Genomic DNA, 25,739 nt, shown 5'->3' with positions numbered 1-25,739 from the left:
CGCTATCGAAGACCCAGAAACAGCAGTGCCGGGAGTTACTCCAGAAAAACAGGGACCTGTTTTCAGAGTTGCCAGGACACACGAAGGTCATAGAGCACGAGGTTCTAACAGAGCCACATGTGCGGGTGAACGTGAAGCCCTATCGTATTCCTGAGGCTCGTCGAGAAGTTATCTCCAAGGAAGTGGAGCGTATGTTGAAGCTTGGAGTCATTGAGGAATCCAAGAGCGGTTGGTCGAGCCCAATTGTCCTGGTCCCAAAACCTGATGGAGAGTGGAGGTTTTGCAACGACTATCGGAAGTTGAATGAGGTCTCCAAGTTTGACGCTTATCCCATGCCCCGCGTTGATGAGCTCATTGAAAGGCTTGGGCACGCCAGATATATATCCACCTTGGATTTGACAAAGGGGTATTGGCAGATCCCCATGGCACAGGAAGCCAAGGAGAAGATGGCCTTTTCGACACCTGATGGATGCTTCCAGTATGTCCGGATGCCGTTTGGCCTACAGGGAGCTCCGGTGACCTTCCAGAGGGCTATGGATAGAGTCCTTGCACCCCATAAGGCCTACGCTGCTGCGTACCTAGATGATATCGTCATCTTTAGCCCGGACTGGGAGAGTCATCTGGAGAAAGTCCAAGCGGTGTTTGATGCTCTAAGAGAGGCGGGGTTTACAATAAACCCAAAGAAGTGTGCCTTGGGTAAGGAAGAAGCTAAATACCTAGGCTATATAGTGGGTCGTGGAGAAATAAAGCCCCAAATCAGGAAAGTGGAGGCAATCCAAACGTGGCCGAAACCACTTTCAAAAAAGCAAGTTAAAGCCTTTCTGGGAATCGTGGGATATTACAGGAGGTTCATCCCGAACTTCGCCACAGTGGCTGCGCCTCTGACTGATCTGCTGAAGGGGACAAAGTCAGTGATGGTTAAATGGTCCGAAGAGACAGAGTCAGCCTTCCAAGAGTTGAAAGGGGCTCTATGTAAGCAGCCCGTTCTGATGGCCCCAGACTTCAAGAAAGAATTTATTCTTCAGACAGATGCCTCAGATGTTGGGGTAGGAGCAGTCCTTTCCCAAGAGCTACATGGGGAGGAGCATCCTGTTCTCTATCTGAGTAGGAAGCTGTCCTCATCTGAGAAGAACTACTCAGTCGTGGAAAAAGAGTGTTTGGCCATAAAGTGGGCGGTGGACACGTTACGGTACTATCTGCTGGGTCGTAAATTCAGACTAATATCTGACCATGCCCCACTTAGATGGATGAGGGAAACAAAGGTTAAGAATGCTAGGGTCACCCGTTGGTTCTTAGCCCTGCAGGACTTTAGTTTCCATGTGGAACATAGGGCCGGAAAGCTGCACGGTAATGCGGATGCCCTATCAAGAATCCCTTGTTTAGTTGGGGAAAGTGCCAAGCCCCACGGCTTTAGGCAGAGGGGGGAGGTATGTAGCATGGCTAACGGGTGTGTGGTCGACGGGAGGTATGTGTCTCATAGGTACCTTGTCGCTGTAATGTAGCCCGGATTATTTCTTTGTTTTACATAACCATATATTTGTGTTTCAGGACCTGTGGTGATGTCAGACCACATGGCTAATCATGTGATAGATTACTGGGTGTGGTTAGTCCTATATAAGACAGGCTAATGCTTAACACAGTAGATATGTGTGGAGGTGAAACCCTCCTGAGTGTGTCAAGGCTTCAGGACTGAGCCGGATGAAATGGACACTTGTTTTTCTTTGCCTGAACCAAAGGCTATTTGTTTTCTGTTGTTTTGCCACATGGTTTATGGAGCAATAAACCCAGTGAACTTTAAAGGAACACGCCTCCTGAGTGTCAGCCATCGCACCTGAGTGAGTGGAATCCCTACAATATATATATATATATATATATATATATATATATATATATATATATATATATACATATATACATATATATATATATATATATATATATATATATATATATATATATATATATACACATATATATATATATATAAATATTATTATACACTGCTCAAAAAAATAAAGAGAGCACTTAAACAACAGAATATAACTCCAAGTAAATCAAACTTCTGTGAAGTCAAACTGTCCACTTAGGAAGCAACACTGTTTGGCAATCAGTTTCACATGCTGTTGTGCAAATGGAGTAGCGAACAGATGGAAATTATTGGCAATTATCAAGACACACTCAATAAAGGAGTGTTTCTGCAGGTGGGGACCACAGACCACATCTAAGTACCAATGCTTTCTGGCTGATGTTTTGGTCACTTTTTAATGTTGGTTGTGCTTTCACACTCGTGGTAGCTTGAGACGGACTCTACAACCCACACAAGTGACTCAGGTAGTGCAGCTCATCCAGGATGGCACATCTATGCGAGCTGTGGCAAGAAGGCTTTCTGTGTCTGTTAGCATAGTGTCCAGAGGCTGGAGGCATTACCAGGATACAGGCCAGTACACCAGGAGACGTGGAGAGGGCCGTAGGAGGGCAACAACCTAGCAGCAGGACCGCTACCTCTGCTTTTGTGTAAGAAGGAACAGGAGGAGCACTGCCAGAGCCCTGCAAACTGACCTCCAGAAGACAACAAATGTGCATGTCTGCACAAACGTTAGAAAGCAACTCCATGAGGATGATCTGATGGCCTGACGTCCACAGATGGGGGTGCTGTGCTCACAGCCCAACACCGTGCAGGACGCTTGACTTTTCCACAGAACACCAGGATTGGCAAATTCGCCACTGACACCCTGTGCTCTTCACAGATGAAAGCAGGTTCACACTGAGCACATGTGAGAGACGTGACAGAGTCTGGAGACGCCGTGGAGAGCGATCTGCCTGCCTGCAACATCCTTCAGCATGACCAGTTTGGCAGTGGGTCAGTAATAGTGTGGGATGGCATTTCTTTGGAGGGCCGCACAGCCCTCCATGTGCTCGCCAGAGGTAGCCTGACTGCCAGATAATATTCTCAGATCCCTGGTGTGGTTGGCCCTGGTTTCCTCCTAATGTAGGACAATGCCAGACCTCATGTGGCTGGAGTGTGTCAGCAGTTCCTGCAAGATGAAGGCATTGAAGCTATGGACTGGCCTGCCCGTTCCCCAGACCTGAATTTGATTGAACACATCTGGGACATCATGACTCGCACCATCCACCAACGTCACGTTGCACCACAGACTGTCCAGGAGTTGGCAGATGCTGTAGTCCAAGTTTGGGAGGAGATCCCTCAGGAGACCACTGCCTCATCAGCAGCATGTCCAGGCATTGTAGGGAGGTCATACAGGCACGTGGAGGCCACACACACACACACAACAGAACATCGTTTCCTTTTCTTGAGGCATTTCCACTGAAGTTGGACCAGCCTGTAATTTGATTTTCCACTTTGATTTTGAGTATCATTCCAAATCCAGACCTCCATGGGATATTAATTTTGATTTACATTGATTACTTTTATGTTTTATTGTTCTCAACACATTCCAGTATGTAATGAATAAAGATTTGGAACTGAATACTTTATGACACAAGCTTGAAAAAATGAATTTTAACATCCAAAATGTTGGTCTACTGAAATGTATGTTCAGCTTATGCCCTCAATACTTGCTTGGGGCTCCTTTTGCATCAGTTAAGCTAAGTTCACATTAGCATATTCTGTGCGCAGCGCATCATCTGCATGCGCAAACGCATGCCATAACTCAAAAAAATACATTTGTGCATGCATTAGATATTTCCTGGGGGAAAATGGTTATGCGGACAATGCTTTTCCTGTAGAATTTCCTAGACACAAGACACACACACACAATGGGCGTGTCTCATGGGATTTCTATATATAGACACACTGCACAGATGAATTCCTTGTCTTTTGATGCTATATCCAGCTGCAAGATGGATCTTAGCGTAGAGACCTTCAATCTTAATCTTGATTTGTCATTAAATTTGGCTTGTGCTTTGGCTTGTGAAGAAGAAAGAAGAGAAATACGGAGAAGACGCCGGGGTCGCTATTGGTAACACCCCATCATTGAATTACGAGAGAGCCGTGGAGCTTACCACTCATTGTACACCGAGCTTCTTGAAAACCCGGAGAAGTTTTACGACTACACGAAGATGTCTGAACGGACAGCCACTAATATTGGCTTGTACTTACTGACTAGATCCATATTATGGTGTACGTGGGCCATTATTGAGCTTTTTATAAATATAACATTGATTATTTAATCTGTTTCATTCTATGCCTAATTGTCCTAGTTCTTTGGGGGTGATGGTTTATTGGTTATGTTATATGTATTTTACATGTTTTTAAATGTTGTTTTGTCTTGAGGTCCAATAAAGGTTTTTTCTTATATTTTACCATGTGGATGTGCACACCATTATTAGTCTAGTCTTTTTTTCTCTTCTTTCATACCTATCCAATACAGACTAGGTGCTGCACCCCATTTTTGCAATTTATATGATGATATATTTGTGATAGCAGTGCACCCCTTATTCCTCTTGGAACAGAGCTTCAATGACTTGCTGCTACATGTCCGAGGATCCATCACCAGGCAGGACACACAACTAAGTCAAGCAATTCCTGCCGAGGAACTTCTGTTGGTAACCCTGAGGTACGTAATTTTGAAAAAGAAGCACGTCATTAGTATTATTGTTATAAAAGCCATGTACTGTTTTTTTTTTTTTTTTTTTCATTTTCTGTTCAGCAGATTCCTGGCTACCGGAGAGACTTTAAGATCTCTACATTTTCTATTCCAGATTGGAGTGTCCACCCTTTCTGGAATAGTTACAGATACCTGCCGTGCTTTGTGATGTTCTGCGTGAAGAATTCCTCCCCCAACCCACAACTGAACTCTGGCTGGAAAATGCTGCAAAATTCCATGACATTTGTAATTTTCCAAACTGTTTGGGGGCTGTGGACGGCAAACATATTCGGATTATGAAACCTGCTGGAAGTGGATCCGAGTATTTCAATTACAAAAAATATTTTTCGATTGTTCTCATGGTGATTGCAGATGCTGATGGTCGATTTGTTGATGTTGTCTCATTTGGATGAGGAAATGACTGTCAGACTTTCAAAGACTATGACATTTGCCAACGTTAGAATGGGAATAATTTAAATTTTCCAACACCACGACCTCTTCCGAACACTGAAGGACCGCCAATGCCATTTGTTGTAGTTGGGGATGAGGTGTTTCAAATGTGTGCCAACCTCATAAAACCATACTCGAGTCTGGACTTGAATCACACTATAAGGATTTACAACTACCGACTGACAAGGGCACGAAGAACTGTGGAGTATGCCTTTGGTTTGCTGGTATCTAAATGGTGCATTTTGGAAATAGCCATCAATCTAAAAACTGAGACAATTGATGAGGTTGTCAAAGCGTGTGTTCTGCACATTTGCATCCTGGCGAAAGAGCGACACCATATGTCCCTGCGTACACAATGTTAAAGATGGGTACGCAAGACTCCTACAGATCTATGTGGATTTGTACACAGGCATACGCTGCGCACAGATACACAAATGTGAACCCGGCCTTACTGCATCAATGCTCCATGGCAGGGAGGCGATCAGCCTGTGGCACTGCTGAGGTGTTATGATAGCCCAGGTTGCTTTGATAGCAGCCTTCAGCTCATCTGCATTGTTGGGTCTGGTGTCTCTCATCTTCCTCTTTACAATACCCCATAGATTCTCTATGGGGATAAAGTCAGACGAGTTTGCTGGTCAATCAAGCACAGTGAGACATGTTTTTAAACCAGGTATTGGTACTTTTGGCAGTGTGGACAGGTGCCAAGTCCTGCTGGAGAATTAAATTTCAATCTACAAAAAGCTTGTGGGCAGAGGGAATCGTGAAGTGCTCTAAAATTTCCTGGTAGATGGCTGCGCTGACTTTGGTCTTGATAAAACACAATGGACCTACACCAGCAGATGACATGGCACCCCAGACCATCACTGATTGTGAATACTTCACACTAGACCTTGGAAATCAAGGTCCCAGAATCTGGAGTGAGAGTGGAGAGACAGACAAGCTAAGCTACTTCAGGTCTAGTGTGAAGTTTGTATTTCTTCCATTTTCTTATTATTGCACCAACTGTTGTCTCCTTCTCACTCAGCATCTTACTTATGGTTTTGTAACCCTTTCCAGCTTCGTGCAGGTCTATGATCTTGTCCCTGACATCCTTATAAAGCTCTTTTGGTCTTGCCCATGTTGTAGAGGTTACAGTCTGACTGATTGAGTCTGTGGACAGGAGTCTTTTTTTATAAAGGTGACTATGTAAGATAGCTGTCTTTAATGCAAGTAACGAGTTTATTAGGAGCGTCTAACTGGTCTTTTGGAGCCAGAGCTCTTAATGGTTGGTAGGGGATCAAATAATTTTCTCACTGCAAAATGCAAATAAATTTATATAATTTATACAATGTGATTTTCTGGATACTATTTTTGATATTCTATCTCTCAATGTTAAAATTAACCTACCCTTAAAATTGCAGACTGTTAATGTCTTTGTCATTGGGCAAACTTATAAAATCAGCAAGGTATCAAATACTTATTTCCTCCACTGTATGTATATGTGTGTATATATTAACATATGTGCGATTTTAACACGAGCTTTTGCATACAGCAATTCTGTCATTTACACATCGTTTTCAAGGAAAATAATCTTCACGCACACTATAATATTATTTATATATATACGCGATATGAAAACGATGTGTAAATGACATAGAGAATTGCTGTATGTAAAAGCTCATGTTAAAATCTCATTGCAATCTGGTAGCAATCGCACTGCTTTCGGATGTAAATCGGAAGTTAGGTGTGAAAAATCCTATACGCTTATCTCCGGTTCAATTTTAAATCGTATTGGTGGGGTTAAATACCAGAATGCTTCACATCTGAATTTCAGGCTGGAAATTGTTAACTTTCAAAAGGAAACAGACCACTGGGAATGCAGTGTAAGCAGCTCCAGAGAAGTATGGATACTTGCACCCCATCTACAGAATATTTTTTTCTGTACACTAATATCGGCACACAGATATTGGTATTATAATATTGGAAATTGTTCCACTACTAAAGTTTCTCTATAAAAAAAAAAATACACACCTGTTGTGAACTAAATGAAACAGTTTTATTGTCAAAGGCAGGAGGTTAAGATAAACCTCATCCAGTAGATATGTCATGTAGCAGAGTCCCTGCTGCCGTAAGATTTGTGGTGTAGTGAACTCAGCTGTGCTTCACACCCCAGGTCCGCTTGCTTTGTCAAAGCTGGGTGAACATGTCACGAGAATGCCAAAAGGACAAACAGATCAGCTGTAGCTCGTATCTTGCTAAACGTTTTCGGTCCTTTGTGGACCTTCCTCAGAGCAAGTTTATCTGGAGCGTAGGATTTGGACATATAATCAGATGCATGAGTATGCTGACAATATATGTAGAGGCAAATTTCAGAGGCACTAATGGAGACCGTGACTGAGCAGATTAAGCTGCTTGGGCATACGATGTGCCCACACTGTGCACGTTCTGTTGCCTGGAGCGCTGGTGGCGTGCTGAGACGCTGAGGGAGTCAGCTCCCTCCCTCAGCGTCTCAGCACGCCACCAGCGCTCCAGGCAACAGAACGTGCACCGTGTGGGCACATCGTATGCCCAAGCAGCTTAATCTGCTCAGTCACGGTCTCCATTAGTGCCTCTGAAATTTGCCTCTACATATATTGTCAGCATACTCATGCATCTGATTATATGTCCAGATCCTACGCTCCAGATAAACTTGCTCTGAGGAAGGTCCACAAAGGACCGAAAACGTTTAGCAAGATACGAGCTACAGCTGATCTGTTTGTCCTGATGCAAAATAAATGACTTTATTTTCTACAAGCATTATTGAGTGCCAAGCTTTTTGATACAGTTGATTTAAGGGGCTGGAAACCCTACTTGAGCACCTCTACTCACAAATCTATAGAGTGCCGTGTATCTTGTTCTTGTTACGAGAATGCCAAAAGTCACAAAATTTTGACGCAAATCAAGATTGTGCTAAAAAATTTGCAACTTTTCAATGCGTTTTCCACCAGAATACTGATGTAGAAGCGTTGATGAATCTGACCCTATGACCCTTAAAAAGAACTATGCAAAAAAAAGAGACCAGAAAAATGTCTATCTAATGGAGATAATACAATAGATAAAGATAAATCCAGAAGAAAAAGACGCATAGGGGGAACCAATATTAGTAATTCGATGTTATGAAGTTTATTAGATTATTACATATAGATGAAGAGAGGTCTGCTAAAAGACAATCCTGTATCAGTAAAATGCCCCCCCATCTATGTGTAATTATTTTTGTATTTATTTAATAAACTTTGAATTATCGTATTACTAATATTGGTTGTCCCATGTGTCTTTTTCTATTAGGTTTGAACTACCGTAATTGTTGCCTATGGCAATGACCATACAGCAGTTTGAACTGCAATGATAGCTATTAGTTGTTAACATGTTAAATGCCGCTGTCATTTTCCGTGCACTGCATTACAATCTTGGCCTGATTTATATAGCCATCTGACTGCGACCTTAGGAGAGACCATTTTCCTTTGGCTGTTATGTATTAAAAATTGTTTGTAGTTTTATATGAATATTGATATTACTAACAAGCAACCTGACCCAAGTAGAAAGTTATGTGCACAATATCTAAAGTTTGATCCAAAAGCTGGTTTAAAACATGTCCAAACATCCTTTAAAATACAGGTACTACTCACTTTTATATGGAAGTGCACCCGTACACCCTTTATATTTTCTGAAAACAGAACTCTTGTCATGATACATTATATTGACTGCCATGTCCTCATTCAAGTACGGTAATTTATTTTTTAAAATACATTAAAACATTGAGCTTAAAACTCACTTTTATACACAAAAATGTAAAAACAGACAGAACATAACGTTTCATGTTCACTACACAATAAATGCCGTAAAAACAAAAAACAGTGCCAGAATTGTTTTGGGTTTTTTTTTCTCGCAATTACATTACATTCGTAATCCTGTTTTTTCCTCTTTCAAGTACATTTTCTCATATAAAGTGAAAGGTGTCATTCAAAACTATAGCTAGTTCTTCATAGAATACCTTGTATGGATATGTGGACCGAAAGAGCAGAAATAAAACATTCTCTCATCCTTTGAAGGGTTAATATGCTAAAGTAGCTGCAAAGTTCAAGATGGAGGTTCTAGATTTCTCTCTGTGTCATAAAGTTTGTTGTGGGAGCTGTACATCATTTTTTGTGATTTGTTCTATGCGAAAATGGTAATAAGAGTCTTCACATTTGCATTAATTCTTTTCTCTATTACAACATGCCTACATTTAAAGCAACCTCTTCTGATCTAGAGGACAAGTTGTTACATTTATTTTCTTGTATTTTAACTAAGTTTCTCTGTCTGCAGATGTTGTTTGGTTTCCTTGTAGTGCGTATGCTCAGCCGCTGTTGTTCAGATCGCCTCCTCCTGGTATTTGGACTTTTTATCTGTAACATATCCTGCATTTGGTGCCTCCTGTTCTTGGCAAAACCCAAAGGTTAGCTGGTCACATTTAATGTTGATTTTTTTTTTTTATTCTATGTATATTATTTGTTTTTGGTCTTTAAGTCTTAAAATTCCCATGACAATTTTAGTTTTGTTTGGTCTCTAATTAAACCACCATTATTCCATATTTCTGCATACTGTTATGCATTTATGGAGTTCTCCAGGAATAAAAAAAAATGAATTCCTAAATACCTTCAATTAGCAAATTACAATAGTAACATAGTAACATAGTAACATAGTTAGTAAGGCCGAAAAAAGACATTTGTCCATCCAGTTCAGCCTATATTCCATCATAATAAATCCCCAGATCTACGTCCTTCTACAGAACCTAATAATTGTATGATACAATATTGTTCTGCTCCAGGAAGACATCCAGGCCTCTCTTGAACCCCTCGACTGAGTTCGCCATCACCACCTCCTCAGGCAAGCAATTCCAGATTCTCACTGCCCTAACAGTAAAGAATCCTCTTCTATGTTGGTGGAAAAACCTTCTCTCCTCCAGACGCAAAGAATGCCCCCTTGTGCCCGTCACCTTCCTTGGTATAAACAGATCCTCAGCGAGATATTTGTATTGTCCCCTTATATACTTATACATGGTTATTAGATCGCCCCTCAGTCGTCTTTTTTCTAGACTAAATAATCCTAATTTCGCTAATCTATCTGGGTATTGTAGTTCTCCCATCCCCTTTATTAATTTTGTTGCCCTCCTTTGTACTCTCTCTAGTTCCATTATATCCTTCATGAGCACCGGTGCCCAAAACTGGACACAGTACTCCATGTGCGGTCTAACTAGGGATTTGTACAGAGGCAGTATAATGCTCTCATCATGTGTATCCAGACCTCTTTTAATGCACCCCATGATCCTGTTTGCCTTGGCAGCTGCTGCCTGGCACTGGCTGCTCCAGGTAAGTTTATCATTAACTAGTTTTGTCTACTCTGTCTCTATGATCTAATACTGTAGATACCAGGTGGGAAGGGACTAATTAGTATGTGTTTTGTTTACCTTATTTTTCTGATGATGGTTGCTGAGGTCAGAAGAGGCTGCTCACACTGCTGTCCATTGTGTTTCTGAAAGAATATACCGATACTTGCCTATATATGGAATAGCAATACCCAGATCACAGCACTGGCGCTTCCTATTGCACATTCTTATTTAACTCTCCTAACATTGTCAGTCAGGCTTCTGTAATTTTAACAGAATGGGGGCCATTTTTATTTTATAGTGATTATGTCCCTAAACAAAGCATTTGTGATTTGCCAATTAAATGTATTATGAATTTATAATATTTCCTTTTTATTTATTTTTTTATTTCCAGAGAACACCTGAACACCTTTAAATCTCAATGAATACTTGGTTTATAGTAAATTCTGTTAAACGGGTATTCCTATCTCCAAGATCACTTATCCCCTGTGCACGGCATTGCTGTAGATTAGGTGTCCATAGTTACGACTAGTAACAACTAACTGTCACTTTGTAAGTGGTCTTAACCATTACCTAAGCTCAGAAGAATTATGCAATATTTCTAAGTTGAGCTATTTGCTAATATTATTAGTACACCTACTATTACTGCTTATGGGAATAGGATCTTGGAGATGAAAATGCCCCTTTTTAAGTGGCAACTGTTGGCATTTGAAATGTTATGTTTTAAATATATGAACTGAAAATACACTTGGGTGCAGGAGCCATAATACTGCATTGGGGTTCTGTTTCCTAGACCCCTCATTTTTTCTTCTGTTGCTGTTTATTACAGGAAGTTATGGCTTTCTTCTGGCAGAATTTGTGATTGGCGTTTTTCTCCAAGTACTTGGACTGCCCTTTGTGTCCGTGTCACAGGTTTCTTTATTCTCAAAAGTAACTGCTGAAAAAACTCAAGGTAAGTTAGCTCTGAATTCTCAAAATAAAATGCAAAGGGTAAGGCTACTTTCACACTAGCGTCGGAATTCGGCCCGTCGCATTGCGTCGGGCCGAGATTCCGACGCTAGTGTTGTTAGCGCCGCACAACGGGTGCAGCGGATGCATTCTCTGGCGCATCTGCTGCCCCATTGTGAGGTGCGGGGAGGTGGGGGCGGAGTTCCAGCCGCGCATGCGCGGTCGGAAAAAGCGGTCCGTCAGGAGCAAAAAATGTTACATTTAACGTTTTTTGCTCCCGGTGTTCCGCCACAACACGGCGCAACCGTCGCACGACGGTTGCGACGTGTGGCAAAGCGTCGCAATGCGTCGCTAATGTTAATCTATGGGGCAAAAACGCATCCTGCAAACAACTTTGCAGGATGCGTTTTTTGCCATAAACGACGCATTGCAACGTCTGGCAAAAAACGCCAGTGTGAAAGTAGCCTAAGACCACACCAGGCCGTTGTCAATATGGTGTCCGATTGCAATGGTTCGTCAGTTCAAGAGATCACCCAGCTACATGTATGTCAGATGAAAATCAAAACAATCACTGGCACCTTTAAAAAAGGTAATTAATTTATTGAAGACCTGACATATACATGCACAACATATCAACCTTTGTCATGTGCATTAACTCCTTAATGAACAGTGACTGGTATAATATGTCATGATGGGGTGTAAGTTCCCGCATCATGACGTACTGTACCCATCAGTGACATCTGACCGGGACAGCTGGAGATGCAGGGACCCATTTCAGCTGTCCCCACCCTCTTGATTGCTGTGATTAGTCATTCAATCTGACTAACCGATCACAGCTTGCAATCGTCGGGAAGTGCTGAAATATCAGTATTTCCCTGCATGACCACCGCTGGAAGCTCGGCTCAGCTGACAGCCATCTCTTATGAGAACAGCACTGCAGTAAGAGCCCTCACTACCCCTGGCTGATATCGATTGTGGCATTTAGAAGGTTGTGAACTGGAGGTGTATTCCTCTCTTATCCCCCATTGGCAACTCTGTTATGATATCACTGGGAGCAAATGGTTGCCATGACACCCGGAGGTTAAACAATGACCTGGTACCAGATACAGTGTCCTGTGAGACCCAGCCATAGGCGGGGTCTAACAGGCATTCTGCCTGTGTAATCTCACAGATCTTATGTAGTGTTGGTGCATTGCAAAGCATGGAACCAGTGATTAGACTAATAAAGGTTGAAGTCCCTAGCGGGACTAAGTGGGAAAAAAAAAGTTCAGATAGAAAAAGTCAATTAAAAATAGAACAAAACACACAATAAAGAACAAAAATATTGCACCAATAAATACCGTATTTTTCGGACTATAAGACGCACTGGACTATAAGACGCACCCAGGTTTTAGAGGTGGAAAATAGGGAAAAAAATATTTGAAGCAAAAAAAAAAGTGGTAAAATTGAATAACCTACTATTATATGTGTTATTATTATATATAATAGTATGTTATTAAGCTGGAAGCTACGGGTAGAGGATGGTGCTGCGGGACCAGTGTGGTGTTTGTAAAGTATTGTATGAAGACGCTGAAGGGTGAGTATAAGAAAGGGGGCACAGGGCTTATATTTAAAGCACCACTTCAGCACTGAAAAATAACACTGGAGTGCTGCTTTAAGGTCCCATTGGGTGAACTATAACTCCCAGTATGTCCTGCAGATCCTATGGCATGCTGGGAGTCATAGTCCAACACAGGAGTGGCAGAGTGCTTTATTGTGTGTTGTAAAGACTAACCTTTTAATTGTGCCAGCCAGCCACATGGAGCATCCCATGACTGCACACACAGAGCTCTCCATCTTGTTGCCTCTCCACAGCACAGGTCATAAGAGGAAGCCAGCAGATTCTAGTGGGGACTCTGAAGGACCTGTGATGACATCAGAAGAGGGTGGGCTTTGTGCTGCCATGTGATGCTCCAGCCCGCCCACATCATGACATCACACAGGTCTTTATGCCCAACACTCCACATCCAGCCCAGGCAGGTATGCAGTGATCTTGTCCCCTCTGGCCCCTGCTGCTGCCCGCTCCTACACCGGACACACAGATCTCCCCAGCTGCTGCGGGAATCCGGCGCTGGGGAAACCATGTGTGTCGTGTGTCCCTGTTTCAGTGAAGGAGTATTCATTTGCTGCTCCCGCTCACTGCTCAGCTGACAGGTGGGGGGGGGAAGCGGCTATTGAATATTCACTGCACTTTAATCATCGGGACCATATGGTTTCCCCAGCGCTGGATTCTGGGCAGCTGGGACATTTTTCTGCCTCCTGCAAGTGGGATCACAGTGCAATCCCACTAGCCGCTGCCCCCCTCCCCACATGCTACATTCCGACCATAAGATGCACCCACACTTTCCCCCCAAATTTGAAGGAAAAAAAGTGCGTCTTATGGTCGGAAAAATACGGTACACATTATTTATGTGAAAACAAAAATGAACAAAAAAATACACATAATATTTTGGTATCGTCGCTTCCTAAACGACCTGATCTATAAGACTGTTAAACTAGCTTCGTTATAACTTTTACCACACAGTGGACGGCATAGAAAAACAACAAAAATCAATCTGAGTTGCTGGCTTTTGTTCATTTTGCCTTCCAAAAATAGGAATAATGTTCCAAAAAATGTTATGTGCCTCAAAATGTTACCAATAAAAACTCACCTCACAAAAAACAAGCCCTCACATGACTGTCTGAAGAAATATAGAAAAATTATAGCTCTCAAATGTAAAAAACTTGTTTTCGTAGAAGAAAAAGGTTTTTTTGTTTGTTTTTTTTAAGTGTGCGATAGTAGCAAACCCCCCCAAAAAAACCTCTATAAATCTGATATCGCTGTAATCACACCAACCGGAAGAATAAAGTCATCTAATCCGTCATACCGCATGAGCAACTTTGTAAAAAAAAAAATAATTAAATAAAACCCATTATTGACCTGCTGTTGATTTGATTTGTTAATTCTACGTCCCAAAGATCTCAGTAAGGCTCAGCTCACATTTATCCTGCTCTCTACGCTGACTGCTTACATCGGGGTTTCCATGTAAATCTCTGAAATACATGATTCAGACGGAACCCCCAGCGGAAGATTCCCTATAATGAGGTAGATGGAGACATATTCACTGACCAGGGCCGGCTCCAGGTTTTTGAGGGCCCCGGGCGAAAGTCTCAGTGGCCCCCCCCCCTCCTTTAACACATACCACGATTCATGATGCCCAGATACAGCAGAGAAATATAGGTATAGTCCAATGCCATAATTCACTTCTTACATGAGTGATAGCTATTGTAAATTTTGCAGTGTATATATACAGGACAGGAGGAGTGGTACTGTGCGGTGTGTATATATACAGGGGAGAGGTACTGTGCAGTATATATATACAGGGGAGAGGTACTGTGCGGTGTATATATACAGGGGAGAGGTACTGTGCAGTGTATATATACAGGGGAGAGGTACTGTGCAGTGTATATATACAGGGGAGAGGTACTGTGCATTGTATATATACAGGGGAGAGGTACTGTTCGGTGTATATATACAGGGGAGAGGTACTGTGCAGTGTATATATACAGGGGAGAGGTACCGTGCAGTGTATATATACAGGGGAGAGGTACTGTGCGGTGTATATATACAGGGGAGAGGTACTGTGCAGTGTATATATACAGGGGAGAGGTACTGTGCGGTGTATATATACAGGGGAGAGGTACTGTGCAGTGTATATATACAGGGGAGAGGTACTGTGCGGTGTATATACTTCAACAGCCGCCCAGCCCAGGCCCCCAGCACCTGTCCTGTATATATATCATATACACTGTATCTATACAGGCTGTGCTGGGGGGCTGGGCGGCTGCTGTAGTATATATATATATATATATATATATATATATATATATATATATATATATATATATATATATATATATATATATATATATATATATATATATATATATGTGTATATATATATATATATATATATATATGTGTGTAAAAACTGGAACAGCATCTACAAAGTACCTGATAAAGTGCAAAGCTTCCCCAGTCAGTAGTCCAATGACTTCCAGCAATATGAAGAAAAAAAGTGAAGCAGCACAAAAAATAAAAAGAAATGTGGACTTTATTGCCTGGATGGCGTGGCGACGTTTCGGATGCAAGATCCTTTTTCAAGCAATGAACACCAGGGTGAAGCAGTCATTTATACAAAACCCATAACAATCTCATTATATAATCTATTACATGTAATATCATAAATATAAACGAATTACATTAAATGGCAGTCCATAGAAAAAGTGACTCAATATACAAATCAGTACTATCATAAAATCCATATTCAGTGTACATCCAACAGTGATGTGACTAGTGATATAGTAAAAAATATCTTAATAACCAATTACTAATTAATAAAATCAGATTAACTCAGGTGTGTCCATTCCATACGCTCCGATCATACAATTAATATATGCATATTACCTAAGAACTGCACGCCACGACTCTCGGCGTCTACCCGCGCACACTGCGCATGTCCGTGACGTCAGAGCCAGACAAAGCCCATAACGCCACAGCTCGCAGCTGCGCAAAGCCGCGCCGAAGGTCCGGCCGCCATCTTTAAACAGGGAAACTTCGCCCATAGGGAACACCGGCTTCACAACTATTAGAACTCTTACATTATACAAATATCTTACTATAACGTGTAGAAATGGACTCATATTTATGGGCCAAACCTGTTATGGCCATACTAGGCTCAAAATTATACCAAGCCTTAATGTCGAGCACCACCACACAGACCAACACGCAGAAGATACACTTCATAGAAAGGAATGGAATGTGCCAAACTCCGAAAGGACCAGGACATAAGTCCAATATGAGGTCACACGGACTCAGGTGCTCACACTGACAAGTGTAGCATTTCGTTCTAGCGCCGGACATGGAGAACTTAGGGAGCAAACACCTCCCGCATCTCTCCTATCCAATTCGCCACGAAACCCATAGTCCACTTAAACTGGCCACATATACACATTCCTAAACAGCTATGCAAACATACAGCCATATCATGGTAGCTCCTGATATTTATTATTTGTTCTTTATTACAATACTGTCACACAGACCGCTCTCCAGCGACCAACGATGCCGGTAACCAGGGTAAACATCGGGTAACTAAGCGCAGGGCCGCGCTTAGTAACCCGATGTTTACCCTGGTTACCATGCTAAAAGTAAAAAAAAACAAACAGTACATACTTACCTACAGCCGTCTGTCCTCCAGCGCTGCGCTCTGCTTCTCTGCTCTCCTCCTGTACTGTCTGGGAGCCGGAAAGCAGAGCGGTGACGTCACCGCTCTGCTTTCCGGCTCACAGCCAGTACAGGAGGAGAGCAGAGCACAGCGCTGGAGGACAGACAGCGGTAGGTAAGTATGTAGTGTTTGTTTTTTTTTACTTTTAGCATGGTAACCAGGGTAAACATCGGGTTACTAAGCGCGGCCCTGCGCTTAGTTACCCGATGTTTACCCTGGTTACCAGTGAAGACATCGCTGGATCGGTGTCACACACGCCGATCCAGCGATGTCTCCAGGGAGTCCAGCGACGAAATAAAGTTCTGTACTTTATTCAGCGACCAACGATCTCCCAGCAGGGGCCTGATCGTTGGTCGCTGTCACACATAACGATTTCATTAACGATATCGTTGCTACGTCACAAATAGCAACGATATCGTTAACAATATCGTTATGTGTGAAGGTCTTTATACCCAATGAGTCCACCACTACCACGTTAAAAAAAGAAGAAAAGAGTTCTTTTGAGAAAACGTTTTTTAATGCTTTAATTTCTTATTTTTTTCACAACTGTGTTTTTAAAGAGGAAAAAAATTTTTTTATATTACAAAATTCTTTATATACTAAATACCGACGTCCCCATAGCCGAAGGATAACCCCATTTCTTTATATTTCCACTAGATCGCAGCACAGGGTGGACCACCTGAGATAAAAGAAAAAGAATAAATATTATTACTCCATTATTTAAAATAAAATAATATAACCCAAATCGTAGGTAGAGAAAGAATAGACCAACATCGTATTCCGCATTTTTTCACATAATTTGACTATATTTGAAGTCTACATTGAGACCAAATGGCTTCAAAGTCCTTAATCTCATTATCCACTCCATTTCTCTTTTCTTCAACATTTGAACCCGATCACCTCCCCTCCTTTGAGCCGGTATCGTATCAATAATACGAAACCGAAGCTCCCTTTCCATGTGTGAATTTTCCGCAAAATGCTTTGACACGGGTAAATCCATGCGTTTTTTCCTTATGGTATGTCGGTGTTGATTGATTCTTGTTTTGAATTCACACGTTGTCTCACCGACATACCATAATGAACAAGGACATTGCAGCAAATAAATAACGTAGTCTGAATCGCATGTCAAGAAATGCCGAATCTTGAACTCCTCATTAGTCTTGGGATGAGAAAATTTTTCTCCCTTCAGCATCAAACAACAATTAACGCATGATAAACAAGGGTAACATCCCCTCCTTCCAATACCGGTCAGTGTAGTTTGGCCTTGCTTTTTGAAGGTACCTATATCAGATTTAATTACGGTGGAGCCAACGGTACGGTTCCGTTTATACGAAAAAATCGGGGGTTTGGAAAATTCCCTCACCTGAGGGATACACTTATGTAACATTCCCCAATGTTTCCGTATAATATCTGCAACCATGTTGCTCTCTTCACAGTAGGTGGTTACAAAAGGAATACGGCTGACTTCATCAGAACGTGGTTTAATTTGGAGTAAATTTTCTCTATATAGTGCATCCACTTTATTTTTTTGTCTCTGTAACAAATTTTTTGAGTAGCCTCTCTCCGAAAATTTCTTAAGTGTCTCATTCATAGATTTTTTTTAAGGAGTGTTCTTCACTTTCAATTCTTTTTACCCGTACTAATTGGCTATATGGGATGGACTCTTTTGATTTTTTCGGATGTTGGCTACTAAAAAGCAACAAATTGTTCTTATCTGTAGCCTTCGTATACAACTGAGTGATAAGCCTACCATTTTTTATCAGGACATTAACGTCCAGGAATTGTATATTGGTTTCCGAGCATACCAGGGTAAACTTAATTGTATCGTCAATCTTGTTTAAATATTCATGAAATTCCAATAATGCATCTTTAGTGCCAGTCCAAATGAGGAAGACATCATCTATGTATCGCCACCACGCCGCTACATAGCTGAAGTGGTGGGATACATAGACGAGGTCCTCCTCAAGGACACTCATAACAATATTTGCATACGCGGGCGCCATGTTCGCGCCCATGGCGGTCCCGCGTAATTGCAAATAAAAAGAATCCCCAAATAAAAAATAATTTTTGGTCAACACTAATTTCAATAGCTTTCTAACGAATTCTCTTGTTTCCATAGAGTACTGTGTAAGTGACAACTTTTTACGGACTGCATCCAACCCTCGATCATGATCGATAGAGGTGTAGAGTGCTGTGACATCAAAAGATGCCAACAGCACCTCACCAACTATCTCTATACCACCCACCTTCTCTAAGAAATCAGCCGTATCCCTGACAAAGGATTCTGCGCAACTGGCAATCGGATTAAGAATTTTGTCCAAAAGGATTCCAATATTCGACAAGATAGAGCTACAACCTGAGACAATTGGCCTACCCGGTGGGTGTACGAGAGACTTATGGATCTTCGGCAGTGTGTATAACACTGGAGTAACTGGAAACTTAATGGTCAGAAAATCGTGTATATCTTGATCAATGATTTTATTCTCCAAAGCCCGATCCAGGACCGTCTTAATTTCTCTGGCAATAGCAAATTTCGGATCACTTGCTAGTCTCTCGTACACCCCCGGGTCCCCCAACTGTCCCATTATTTCATCAACATACTCATTTTTGTTAAGTATAACAACCGCTCCTCCCTTATCCGCTTTTTTAATTATAACTTCATCATCCTTCATCAAATCTTGTAGGGCCAAAATTTCGCCCCTTGTCATATTAGGATGTTTAAATTCCCTTGGACAATTATTCTGTAATATCTCAATATCCTTATTCACAGCAGATACAAATGCATCAACAGCTGAAGAGTTCTCAGGTGGAATAAAATTACTTTTTTTCTTTAGGGCTAGTTGTTTTGCACTCAGTTCACTTAAAGAGATTTTTTCGCAACTCGGGTTAAGAGTAAACCACTCCTTTAATTTGATCCGCCTGAAGAAGTGTTGTAGATCTAAGTTCAATTGAAACCAGTTTACATGTGAACTGAGGCAAAAGGACAAACCCTTGTTCAGAACCGATACCTGGTCTTTAGACAGTGTTTTGTTCGAGATGTTAACAATCAAGCCTGATCCCTGCTCCTCGTTGCCATTTGCTTTTCCACTGGTGACTTGTTTTTCCCTTTTTTCTCTTTTTTGTTGTCTCCGGTGCTTCTTTCCTCCTCTTTTTCTGCCATTTTGGGCTTCTCCTTTATAGATTCTAGACCTGGAAAACTCATGATTAAAAAACAAGGCATTATCACCACATTTATATGAAGAATCCCTATATGAGAAAAAACCTTTTTTTCTCCAATTTCCTGTATTGTCCTTCTGCCAGTTGTAAATATTTCCTTCCTTATAATCGTCCATATCACGGTTCCACTTCCGTCGTTTAACATCCTCCAACTCCAACCGCAATTTATCAAACTTGATCGGGTTCAAATGTTGAAGAAAAGAGAAATGGAGTGGATAATGAGATTAAGGACTTTGAAGCCATTTGGTCTCAATGTAGACTTCAAATATAGTCAAATTATGTGAAAAAATGCGGAATACGATGTTGGTCTATTCTTTCTCTACCTACGATTTGGGTTATATTATTTTATTTTAAATAATGGAGTAATAATATTTATTCTTTTTCTTTTATCTCAGGTGGTCCACCCTGTGCTGCGATCTAGTGGAAATATAAAGAAATGAGGTTATCCTTCGGCTATGGGGACGTCGGTATTTAGTATATAAAGAATTTTGTAATATAAAAATTTTTTTTCCTCTTTAAAAACACAGTTGTGAAAAAAATAAGAAATTAAAGCATTAAAAAACGTTTTCTCAAAAGAACTCTTTGTTCTTTTTTTAACGTGGTAGTGGTGGACTCATTGGGTATAAAGACCTATGTATTGTAATAAAGAACAAATAATAAATATCAGGAGCTACCATGATATGGCTGTATGTTTGCATAGCTGTTTAGGAATGTGTATATGTGGCCAGTTTAAGTGGACTATGGGTTTCGTGGCGAATTGGATAGGAGAGATGCGGGAGGTGTTTGCTCCCTAAGTTCTCCATGTCCGGCGCTAGAACGAAATGCTACACTTGTCAGTGTGAGCACCTGAGTCCGTGTGACCTCATATTGGACTTATGTCCTGGTCCTTTTGGAGTTTGGCACATTCCATTCCTTTCTATGAAGTGTATCTTCTGCGTGTTGGTCTGTGTGGTGGTGCTCGACATTAAGGCTTGGTATAATTTTGAGCCTAGTATGGCCATAACAGGTTTGGCCCATAAATATGAGTCCATTTCTACACGTTATAGTAAGATATTTGTATAATGTAAGAGTTCTAATAGTTGTGAAGCCGGTGTTCCCTATGGGCGAAGTTTCCCTGTTTAAAGATGGCGGCCGGACCTTCGGCGCTGCTTTGCGCAGCTGCGAGCTGTGGCGTTATGGGCTTTGTCTGGCTCTGACCTCACGGACATGCGCAGTGTGCGCGGGTAGACGCCGAGAGTCGTGGCGTGCAGTTCTTAGGTAATATGCATATATTAATTGTATGATCGGAGCGTATGGAATGGACACACCTGAGTTAATCTGATTTTATTAATTAGTAATTGGTTATTAAGATATTTTTTACTATATCACTAGTCACATCACTGTTGGATGTACACTGAATATGGATTTTACGATAGTACTTCTTTGTATATTGAGTCACTTTTTCTATGGACTGCCATTTAATGTAATTCGTTTATATTTATGATATTACATGTAATAGATTATATAATGAGATTGTTATGGGTTTTGTATAAATGACTGCTTCACCCTGGTGTTCATTGCTTGAAAAAGGATCTTGCATCCGAAACGTCGCCACGCCATCCAGGCAATAAAGTCCACATTTCTTTTTATTTTTTGTGCTGCTTCACTTTTTTTCTATATATATATATATATATATATATATATATATATATATATATATATATATATATATATATATATATATATATATATATATATATATATATATATATATATATATGTCAGCTACAGCCGCCCAGCCCATGGCCGCCCCCCCCCAGGTCACCCAGACTGTCAGAATATACAGCGATATAGCATGGCACTCACTCAGGTGCCGGTAGCAGCTCCTCCAGTCCGGAATCTGCCTGTGCCCGATTAGTTCAGCACTGCACACAGCCAGGAGAGCAGAGCAGGAGAACTCTCCGCCCACAATGTCACGCTGGCTGTGTCCTTAACCCCTATGTGCCTGGCCCTGCACTGACTGAGAAGATGCTTGTGCCAGGCAGGGCAAATTGAAAGGGTAGAAAGGGTTAAAGCGGCCAGATGGATGTATGACTGTGTGAGTGGGCCCCCCTGTCTTGTCAGGGCCCCGGCACTTGCCCGGGTGCGCCGGGTGCTGACGCCGGCCCTGTCACTGACTGACGTGAACTAACAATGTAACATAGAACCTGTCTTCAGTAATGTTAAAAAATCATATTCATTTTATATCCATCATGCTTTTTACAGTCTATCCACTATTATCCAGTTAATTGACATGTAGATCATATTGTGGATACTAATGCACAGTTAAAACACACTTTTCTTCCTAGTGACAATTCTATCTCATACTTCTTTCTCAGAGAACAATTATCCTGGCACACACATATTTGTTCCCAATGTGTCATTAAACTATAATCACTATATTCATATTATAACTTCATGTTGCACTTTGCCCTCAATTTCACCCTATAGCATGTATTCAAATGCTTAATATTTAATTGATGGTATACTTTAGCACTTGCATATTCAAGCTATAGTTCCCTTTTAATAATGAGGGATTTACATCCACCCCTATGATCTTTCTGAAGCGGGTATTTGACCTTTCTTATCAATAATTCAGTGCTATATAGTTTTTTTATGAATATTCTTTGTCCTTACTTGAGCTAATGAATATCACGGATATTTGCTCATACTTCCTTTTCTATCACAACTATGATGCTAGATAACACTGTTTAGCAAGTTTATTACATATTCAGGGTTCTTTGTTTCTGAAATCCCTGCACAGCATTAAATTCACACCTCAACATGTTTCACCCATCCTGCTATAATTGATGGGCACATCACTAGGTTCATAAATCTTATATTACAAAGATACGGTATATGGTGCTGTGCACAACGTATTTGAGTAGAGGAGGTTATGCTCCCGGCACAGATGCCAAAAATTTATAGAGAACGCCCCGACTCCCATCTGACGCAAACTCACTCCTGCCATTCGAGGATTCCCTACCTCCGAACCAGTCCACCATGGCTACTTCAGACGTAACTGCAATTTCATCAGCTGAGTTGCAGCAGTATCAAAGATACCAAAGATTACAGAGAAGTTCCAGAGAAAAGTTAATCGCCTCCTCGCCAGCAAGTTAATACTTATTCGCTAGAAACAATATATACCGTATGTTTCAGACTAGAAGATGGACCAGACTATAAGATGCACCTAGGTTTTAGAGGTGGAAAATAGAACAAAAAATGGTTCATAGAAGTTTATAACCTTGAGCCGTAAAAATAAAAAAAAAAATCACATTTTCTCTGATGCCCATGACGGCACCACGGAGAGAGGGGATCCGCCCACCAAGGACAGGAAACCTACAGATAAAAAGGCGATACCACTCTCCCGCATCAGTTGGTTTTCTGTCCTTGATGGGAGACCTACAGACTCACCTACAAGAAGGACGTCATCGTGGGATTCCGGGACCAATCAGTCCAACTCAGGCAGTGGGGGTCCCCCTGCCTCAGCTGGTGTGGTGACCCGAAGTGCCAGTGGGCCTTTAGGGTGTGCGGGGGAGGTGGCAGGGAGTTTGCGGCCACCTCCTCGGGTAAGATACTGCAGCAATCCAGGGGGGTCCCTCTGTGGCTGCGGGGAGAGTGGCGCTCTCCCTCCCGAAAATCAGCGGCAAGCTGCAAAAAAATCCGGAGGCTCCAGTATGCAGCGTTCCATGTGCGCTATGCACGGCGCCATCTTGGAACCGACTGCGCATGCGCGGGATTTGGCCAGGATTACCACGATGGTGGGCCATTGCGCATGCGCCGGCAAACATAGTGCTACTGCACAGGCGCAGGATTAAATTAGGTGGTGGGAATTACCGCCGCATAAAAGGTGCCCTGCTTAGCTGCTTCGGTGGCACACAGCAGCCTACAGCGCAGCACAGCCGCAGCAGCCTACAGCACAGCACAGCCACAGCAAGTATGAGCGACCTGGGGGCATCACCCTTACCAGAATTGCCACTACCACCAGCATTGCCGCAGCAGCAAAAGCGGTGACAGCAAAAAGGACACCAAGATACCGGTAAAGAACGCCAAAGGTCCCAGCATAGCAAGGAGTCCAGTACGGCGTCCGGCAAAAAGATAGATGTAGAGCATCCCCAACCGGTATTTATGGGTCCGTGAGGTGGTAAGTGATCATTGTGAAAGTCAGTGACAGTAAGGGTATTTGTCTCCCTTTACTTTAGGGGAAGAAAAGCTTAGGCAAAACTAAGCATAGGATTTGTGCCCTTTGTAGAGAAGACCTTCCAGCTACCTGGCAGAAAAGACTTTGTAAGGTGTATACAGCAGACAGTGTCCGAAGGGCTTCCCGGGTTTGCAGCCGACCTCAAAACCCTGCTAAAAAAAAATCAGGTAGAAGACCCCTTTAGATCCCTTAAAAGGGGAAAAAAAGGGAGGAAGACTAGGCACAGATTTCTCCTCCTCCTCCCGGGTTTGCAGCCGACCTCAAAACCCTGATAAAAAAAAATCAGGTAGAAGACCCCTTTAGATCCCTTAAAAGGGGAAAAAAAGGGAGGAAGACTAGGCACAGCCTCCTCCTCCTCCTCATCCTCCTCATCCTCATCCTCCTCCGTTTTTTCTAACGCGGCTAGGTGTGCCCTCTGGCTTAAGTGCTGGCCAGGGGACTTACAGACAAAGTCACAATTATGTACCATTCCCTGTGAGGGGGAATTTCTGTTTGGTCCAACCTTAGATGACATCCTAGAGAAGGCGGGGGGATAAGAAGAAATCTTTTCCCTCCCTGGGTTTCCTCTCTTATAGAAAGCCCTTTCGGAGCAAGAGGTTTTTCCGTAAAAAGCCGGGGAAAAAACTGGAAAAATGGGAGGATAAGAGAAATAAAGGATTCTTGTTTAATAAAAACCCCAGCGACAATAGGAAACCTTCCCAATGAAGGTTTTCCCCAGGTGGGGGGAAGATTGTCTCTCTTTCTCTTGGCCTGGGAGTAAATTACCCACAGCCCATGGATCCTGGGCATAATAAAATCAGGGCTGAAATTGACTTTTCTCAAAATTCCTCAACCCTCCTTTATGATAACATCACCAAGGTCTTCAGTAGAAGAACAACTGGCATTGGAGAACGAGGTCATTGGGCTAGTGGACAAAGGAGTCCTTCTGGAAGTTCCCCCTCAAGAAAGAGGGCAAGGATACTATTCCCCTCTGTTCCTAAGAAAAAAAAACGGACGGGGCATACAGGACTATCATAAACTTGAAAAACCTAAACAAATACCTAGAGGTACAAGCGTTCAAGATGGAAACAATAAAGACATCTATAAAAATGCTGTTTCCTCTGTGTTTCATGGTAGTCCTGGACCTGAAGGATGCCTACTGTTACAGAACCCCCAGCACCAAGAATATGTTATGCTATATATATATTATGTATAATAGGTTCCATGTGAAATGCATCAGTCCACAGGCTGCATCCCTGAGCAGAGGGGACAAGATATCCCCCTTCTGACCTCCCCCACCTTTGTAATTCCCATAGTAAATACCAGCAGGCTCCGGCCCCCTGCGGCTATTGTAATGTATGTCTGGCCTGTTTTTTCTATTGGCCTGCCCTGTGTATCTGTGTTATATATTCTGTGTATTGTAAATAAAGTGTGTTCTTTTAGACTGGAAATACCTGGAGTACCAGTCAGCTTTTATATGCTCCCATGTAATAAAGAAATCCTAGCCAGCGTCCTTCATTCAGAATCCAGCAAAAGCAGAATGGACCTCCTGAAACACGGGGGGTGCTGAAAGAGGTACTACAGCACAGTAGACCCCGTTACACCTACTATCTCGTCCCTATCCACAGAGAGCA

The 25,739-nt window shown here is 42.0% G+C and overlaps 1 protein-coding gene across 2 annotated transcripts in view; it reads left to right on the top strand.

The window, feature by feature from the left end:
• The window catches only part of LOC138637993 (major facilitator superfamily domain-containing protein 8-like), a 184,133-nt gene that overhangs the window by 138,197 nt on the left and 20,197 nt on the right, over positions 1 to 25,739 (top strand). For both annotated transcript variants that reach the window (XM_069726934.1, XM_069726935.1), the window contains 2 exons: positions 9,381 to 9,510; positions 11,270 to 11,392. In XM_069726934.1, coding sequence (XP_069583035.1) covers positions 9,381 to 9,510; positions 11,270 to 11,392 — 253 coding nt within the window. The remainder of the gene's footprint in view (positions 1 to 9,380; positions 9,511 to 11,269; positions 11,393 to 25,739) is intronic.

This window comes from Ranitomeya imitator, chromosome 5 (genome assembly GCF_032444005.1).
Source record: "Ranitomeya imitator isolate aRanImi1 chromosome 5, aRanImi1.pri, whole genome shotgun sequence".
Classification (NCBI taxonomy): Eukaryota; Metazoa; Chordata; class Amphibia; order Anura; family Dendrobatidae; genus Ranitomeya; species Ranitomeya imitator.
This window is presented reverse-complemented; position numbering and strand designations above follow the sequence as displayed.